The sequence below is a fragment of the Silene latifolia genome, chromosome 3 (assembly GCF_048544455.1).
Source record: "Silene latifolia isolate original U9 population chromosome 3, ASM4854445v1, whole genome shotgun sequence".
In the NCBI taxonomy this organism is placed as follows: domain Eukaryota; kingdom Viridiplantae; phylum Streptophyta; class Magnoliopsida; order Caryophyllales; family Caryophyllaceae; genus Silene; species Silene latifolia.
The window spans coordinates 84,390,808-84,398,094 of record NC_133528.1 but is presented as its reverse complement, the minus strand read 5'-3'; the positions used below and the strand labels follow the sequence as shown (position 1 = coordinate 84,398,094).

General features: G+C 38.0%; 1 protein-coding gene across 1 annotated transcript; it reads right to left on the bottom strand.

The window, feature by feature from the left end:
* Positions 1-4,403: 4,403 nt before the first annotated feature.
* LOC141646162 (adenylate isopentenyltransferase 3, chloroplastic-like) lies at positions 4,404-6,243 on the bottom strand. Its single transcript, XM_074454177.1, has 2 exons — positions 5,956-6,243; positions 4,404-5,595 (listed from the first exon to the last, which is right to left on the bottom strand). The coding sequence occupies exon 2, from the start codon at positions 5,580-5,582 to the stop codon at positions 4,575-4,577; it is 1,008 nt and encodes a 335-aa protein (XP_074310278.1). The 5' UTR covers positions 5,583-5,595; positions 5,956-6,243; the 3' UTR covers positions 4,404-4,574.
* Positions 6,244-7,287: the final 1,044 nt, after the last annotated feature.

Below are 7,287 nucleotides of genomic sequence, written 5' to 3'. Positions count from 1 at the left end.
GCGGAAATGGACCGTCGAGTATTGGGACAACTGGCATAATCGGCATCGCAATAGGCATTAAGGCGAAGGATGCTATCGGAACGAAGAAGAATACCTTGTCCGGGAGAATTCTTTATATATTTGACGACTTAGAGTGCGGCATTCCAATGGTCCTTCGTTGGGGCATGCATAAATTGGGCCAAGATATGAACTGAATATATGAGTTCTGGTCGTGTAATGGAAAGATAGACGAGGCGGCCCACAAGGCGGCGATATGGTTGTGGGTCGGATAAGGGATCTCCGGTGGATAAACCCAATTGATGGTTTGGCTCCATAATGTAATGAATGCGAGGTTTAGACCCAAGTAAACCGGCTTCAGTAAGGATGTCGAGAGCGTACTTTCGTTGGGAGATGAATATCCCAGTGTTGTTGCGAGCAATTTCGAGGCCTAGGAAGTATTTGAGGACCCCAAGATCTTTCATGTGAAAGCATGTGCTTAAGTAAGCCTTGAATTGAGCTATTAAGTTTGAATTGTTACCGCAAATTACCAAATCATCAACGTAAACAAGAACGTGTACCTCGGTGTCGGGTCGAGTAATGGAGAACAATGAGTGATCATATGGACATTGTTGGAATCCATATTTGATGAGTGCGGAAGCGAGCTTGGCATACCAACATCGAGGAGCTTGACGAAGCCCATATAGAGATTTGCGCAACCGACATACCTTTCCTTCAGCGGATGGGAGAAAGCCAGGTGGAGGTTTCATATATACTTCTTCATGGAGGTTGCCATGTAAGAAGGCATTATGGATATCCATTTGATGAAGGGCCCATTTCTTGGCAGCAGCAATAGCAAGTAATGTACGAACGGTGACGATTTTTATGGTAGGAGCAAACGTTTCATTATAATCCACGCCTTCAATTCGTCGATTACCCATGATAACTAATCGAGCCTTGTATCGTTCGATTGTGCCATCCGCATTATACTTTATTTTGTAAACCCATTTTGAACCGATGGCCTTTTTGTTCGGAGGAAGAGACTCAAGTGTCCACGTGTTGTTTTTCTCAAGAGCTTCAAGTTCGAGTTTCATAGCTTCGCGCCATTCGGGAACCTGCACGGCATCTTTAAATAAACTAGGCTCGTGATTTTTAGTCACGGCCGACAAGAAAACTTTGTGTTTAGGAGAAAATTTTGCATAATTGAGATAATGAGAAATCGGAAAAGCGGTACCTGAGGACGATGGTGATGCGGTGAGATAGTGCGACGAGGGGCGAGATTTTAGGAGCACATAATATTTCAGGTTGGAGTTCGGTATTTTTATTCCATGTCCCCGGCCCAAGTTTGTCAAGTCGGTATTTGTAGGTTGGTCAGTAGTTGGATTCGTGGGCTGGTCGCTGGGTGTGTTCGTGGGCTGGTCGGTTAGATGCTCATTTGATGGTTGTTGAGTAGTCGAGGGGTTAGGTGTGTCACGGGCTATGGTGGATGAGTCAGGATGCGGAGAGTGAAGGAGGATAGCATGGTCGATAGGCTTAAGTGTGTCGTTAAGAAAAGAGGTAGTATCAATATCGGTATCGTGAATGTTAAGATTTTTATAGGGAAATTCGGTTTCGACGAAAATCACGCCGCGTGACTCAAAGAAAGACCCGGTGTCCAAATCGTAAAGTCGCCAACCTTTTTTTCCAAACAGATATCCGATAAAAACACATTTACGACTTCTAGAAGCAAATTTATCATGTGATCGGTTTAAACTTTTGGCATAAGCGAAACAACCAAAAATGCGAATGCTGTCAAAAGGTGGTGGTTTAATGAAAAGCATTTCATAAGGAGTTTTTCCATTTAGAAGATGTGTCGGCGTGCGATTTATTAATTAAACCGCACTTAGGATACATTCTCCCAAAAAAAATATTGGTAAACTTGCTTGGAATAAAAATGCGCGAACGACATTTAAAATGTGACGGTGTTTACGTTCCACCCTTCCATTTTGTTGGGGAGTGTCGACATTAGAAGTTTGGAAAAGGAAACCATTTTCTTTAAAAAAGGGGATAAGAGGCCGAAATTCTGTACCATTGTCGCTTCGTACAATTTTGATTTTCTTTTCAAATTGACGCTCTATCATAGCAAAGAAATAAATTTAATAAAGTTTGTCTAGCATCGCTTTTATGACGTAAGAGATAAACCCATGTGGATCGTGAAAAGTCGTCAACAATAGTTAAAAAGTATTGAGACCCGCATGAGGCATTTGTCGGAATACGGGCCCCATAGGTCGCAATGTATAAGATCAAACGGAGAAATAGAATTACTAATGCTTGGATGAAAAGGTTCGCGAGTTTGTTTCGCACGAAGACAAATGTCACACGTTTTGCTATGAAAATTATCATTAGTTCGAGAATCTTTCTTATTGATAAAAGGTAAAAAACGTGAAATATTGGAAGAGGGGTGCCCAACCTGCGGTGCCAAAGCTCATCAGTTTCGGTAGAGCCTACCATACAAGCGTGGGCCTTGTCATCACGTATACTCTTAAGATAATAGAGCCCCTCGTGTTGCTCTCCCGCACCAATCACCGTCTTCGAATTGCGGTCCTGAATGAGAAAAGTTTGTGAGAAAGTTGGATCGTTAATGAGCCATCAAGTAATAAACTCGAAACTGAAATTAGATTGCAATTTAAATTGTCAGCATATAACACATTTTGAAGAATGAGACGAGACGATAATATAATATCACCACTTCGAGTTGCGATGGTGAGGTCACCATTTGGTAATCCGACAGACAACGGGTTAATGGTGCAAATATTCGAAAAATGGGATAAGCATCCCGACATGTGATGCGATGCCCCCGTGTCAATAATCCAAGAGATGGAGACATTACCGTTTAAATGTTCATTGATAGATGAATCAGACTTGCGTTTTTGCCAAAGACGAGTCAGGTCATCAAGTTCAGTTGGGGTCAAAGCGTTGAGATCGATCCTGTCAAAATTAGAAAAAGTAGAACCAGGGGTAGAAGCAACCTTACCAGCGTTTTGGCCAGAGGCCATGTGAGCACGCGGAGGGTGGCCAAAACCACAATTTCCACCACTCGATCGACCACGATTGTCAGGAACAACAACTGCCCTGTCAAAATTATAATAAGGAGCACGCCTGGACTGACCTCGTGCTCGTGGGTCCGGAACGATCGCAGTGTTTGACATGGCAGTAGTATTATTGCCAGGAAAGACGAATTGGGTGATGCTAGTGCAAGGATTTTCGACAGTAACAATCAAATCAGAGGTTTGGATTACGGGTTTCGCATCGTCGGAATTCGCCATAGTTATTGAAAATAAAAAAAAACGAAGAAACAGAGGAATATAATTTTCTGATTATAGGATTTTAGTAGCCTGATACCATATTGTAAACATTGAATATAGATATGAGAGATATTAATAATTGCATTGATCGAAAACTTCAGTTACACCATACAAATTACAAACTATATATACATGAGCATGCTATCGTATATACGGAAGGAAATATTAACAGCTATAATATTTACACTTATATGGAAGGAAGCAACGGCTAGCAAGAGTAGTGGCTAATAAATAGTGTAAAAGTTGCAAGTGGCAAGTAGAATCAGAGAGGATAGGAGTGGAACTGGTTGTGTTCCTAAACACATTCAAGATTTGACCAAAAAAAAAACACATTCAAGAAGGTCGAATGTAGAACGCCAGGAACGTCTTTGGTAGACCTTGGGCTGGATTTTTAATTTATTTTACTTTTTTTTTTAGGGGTATTTTACGTTTATTTTATTTATTAGTATTTGTCCTTATTGAAGACCTAGTTCCACCTAGCCCAACCAATAAACATAGCCTTAGTCATCTTTGAAATTAATTACCTTGTCGACATTACGATACGTGGAAGATTGCAATTTAAGTATATGACCACCTAAATAATTACTCAATAAAAGTAGTTCTCTGTTAACAAGAAAATAATGTTGTAAATGACAATTTGTCTATTATTAACGATATCCGTCCCATAAAAAGAATTGTAAGACCTCAGAGTCAGTCAGCGAGAGATGAATGGATGATCATATTACAATATTACAACCAACAAGCATAACAATTGTCGAAAAAAAAAAACCAACAAGCATATTGGACAAACAATAGGTCTTGGTATAGACGGGTGGGGCGAACAGACGGGTAAAGATCTCTAATAAAATGGGTAGGGGGGACAAGGTGGGGCATCCTCCATGTGCTTCCCACTTTATGGCAAATGGGTATTTTGTGAGAGAAAATGGTATCCGTCTATACGTATAGACGGATAGTGTCCGTCTATAATGAGATTTTGTGTTGGACAAATAATGAAAACGATAGGCAAGTTTCCAAAAAGTAGAGTACATGCTTTATTATATATAAAGGTAGTGTACAATTGATTTAAGTCATACAGCTAACAAAAACATGTATCCGTGTGATTGACTTTTTTTTTATGATGTCATCCTCTAACTTTTCCAATAAATAAATAGCGGACATTATCTAAATAATACAAATTGTATAATAATGTCCATTTTTGGAGTAATATATGGCGTGCCCGTAACATTTGTATCAGCATCAAAGCAAATTAATCAATCAATCAACCAATAATCGGTGCTTGACGCTTGAAGCTGTTATCATGGTTTGATTACTTGGGATTGTGCTCCTTTTTACTACCTTGGCGCATAAATTGGACTCAAAATTACCATGCTGGTTTCTAAGAAACTTGTTTACAATTTTATACGCTGGTTTTGTTATCAGTCTATCCCAAGCTTCGTCAGCTGCTACTTTATCAGTCATCTTATCAAATACCTCAGTTGCATCAACCCGGTTCAACTCCCATCCTTTCACATCCTTGAGCCGGTATATTTTCTCCAATTGCCGGTTTGCTAATACACACGTGTTCTCTTTTATCTCATTTATTGCAACTTGGAGCTCTTGGACCTGACCAGATCGAAAATACTTGTCTAACTCGGAAACACCAATGGCCCGACGGATCCCTCGGGTGTAATCGGTATTAGTCGGGTCAAACATTTCCCGCACTTCTTGGACTAGTCCAGATTCGACCATTTTGTCGACCCTATGTGATACGAAATCACGTAACACGGGAACGGACACGTCCACCCAAAGAAAACAACATTCATACTTGGAATTAAACCCGAAAATCGGGTCGGTCATCAAGGATTCAATGTATGTATTGGATCCCCCAACAATGATTGGGAGCTTGTCTTTTTTAAGAATAGATTCGACCGCATGTGTAGCCATGAGACAAAAATCCCTAGTGGTGAAATCAATATTATTAGGTTGTAATATGCCTAACAAGTGGTGAGGAATCCCACATTGTTCTTCCATAGTCACCTTGTTTGTCACTATGTCTAAACCCTTATAAGCTTGGATTTTATCCGAGTTGATGATCTCGGCTGAGAACCGGGTAGCCAGGTCGATTGATAGTCGGGACTTTCCAGTCCCGGTTGCGCCCATTATGAACACTACCTTGTCTCTTGGCTTTTGCCAAGGCTTGATTACTTCCATGTTCAACAATGCTGGCGATGGAATTCTGAGTAATTGTTCTGCTTGTTTCCACATTTGCATGGGATTTCTCATGCCTACTTATAACCTATCGAACAATTATAACCAAAAACGATATAAATACATGCGTGGATTGTTAAAATTTGAATTCATAAAATATAAACATACTCACTCCGTCCCGGTCATTTGTTTACCTTATGATTTTAGCACAAAGACCAAGGAAAAAGGAGTGCCCTAATTATTGGATGACAAATAGACCAAATTAAGTGTGGATGATATATTACCCATCAAAAACATTTCTAAAATATAAACGTAAACATTAACTGAGACACCATAATCAAATGAAATAGGTAAACAATTTGACCAGGACGGACGGAGTACTTAGCATTGGAATAAATACACACTTAAGTAGTTAAGCATGTGTACATGCATGTACGTAAAAACTAACCTTGTTTTCCGACTGAACTCTGAAGTGATATCTTCTAGCAAAGACTCTTTGAAGAGACGCAATTTCCGTCTTCAATGATAATTTGTGATATAATAGAAGAAACAGGTAAGTTTACGGTACACAAAACGTGTAATTGAAAGTGTAAGACGTTTGTTTATGTTTGGAATAATGGATGTGCATGTTTAAGCTTTCATGGCATGTGTATATATATAATGGAAATGACGAAAGACGATAAAGAAAATGCTTGAAGGCACAGCTCATAGTGATTGACGGTGTGTCCTCTCGCCATCATCGTGGGTCTCTCTCTACTTCTACTTTGCATGGACTTCCTTTTATTTTAGTGGATAGTGGTCAACCCATGTTGCTGTTTTTTTAGGTTTATATTCCACGACAAAACTTTTTATGGCTTATAACTTCACTTTTAAAAAAAAATTATTTACTTCTCAATCGAATCAAAAATTGAAGAAAATATCTGGATACAAGTGACAAAAAACAAAGAATATATATGTTGACTTTTAAAGTGATACGTCAGGAATTTTTTTTAATGAAAGATAAGCTAGAGGTTAATTAGTTAGAAATAAATTAGTTTAAAATGTATCCATTTAAATCAATTTTTTTATTACTACTGTTATTATTATGTTAGGTCCTAACTAAAATAGCAACACTTCAAGCTATTTTTCTGAGCTACCATAATTAATAAGAAATTGCTAGTAATTACTACATACAACACTTGAAATTATTTTTCTTAGCTAACATAATTAGTATATTAAAGAAATCCCCCATACTACTAATTATTTTTCTTAGCTACCATAATTAGTATATTCAAAAAATCACCCTTATATTATTACTAAGAGAATAAAAATTTTTAGTAGTTTTCCCGCCTAAAAGAATAACTCTTGAATGGGCCTAATTAATTGGATACTCACTAGGAGTGAGATTAGGAATCCCCTATTTACTAAATGAATAGGCGGAACTCCAATTTTTCCCGCCTAAATCATATTTCCTAGAATAGTGCTTGTTATTTTTAGCATATGTTATAGGTGTGGACATGATAAGTTATAAATAGATATAATCTTTTGTATTTAAATATTTATAACATTTAATATTTCACATTCTCCACAAATTTATCTCCGATCTTTTAGGATAAGAATTTTTCTTTAAAGAACTTACTAGTTTTAAACCGGTGCAAAATTACACGGGTATGTATTTAGTCGCTATGGTTGTTTTTTTACTTAATATTTTTATTTATATTTCAATTGTACTTATATTAAGCATGTAAATACGTGATGTACATGATTAATATTTACTCGGGGTTTAAGTACATGTTCAAAT

Coding starts and splice junctions, on each gene's coding strand:
- LOC141646162 (XM_074454177.1), bottom strand. CDS start 5,582: ATGAGAAATCCCATGCAAATGTGGAAACAAGCAGAACAATTACTCAGA.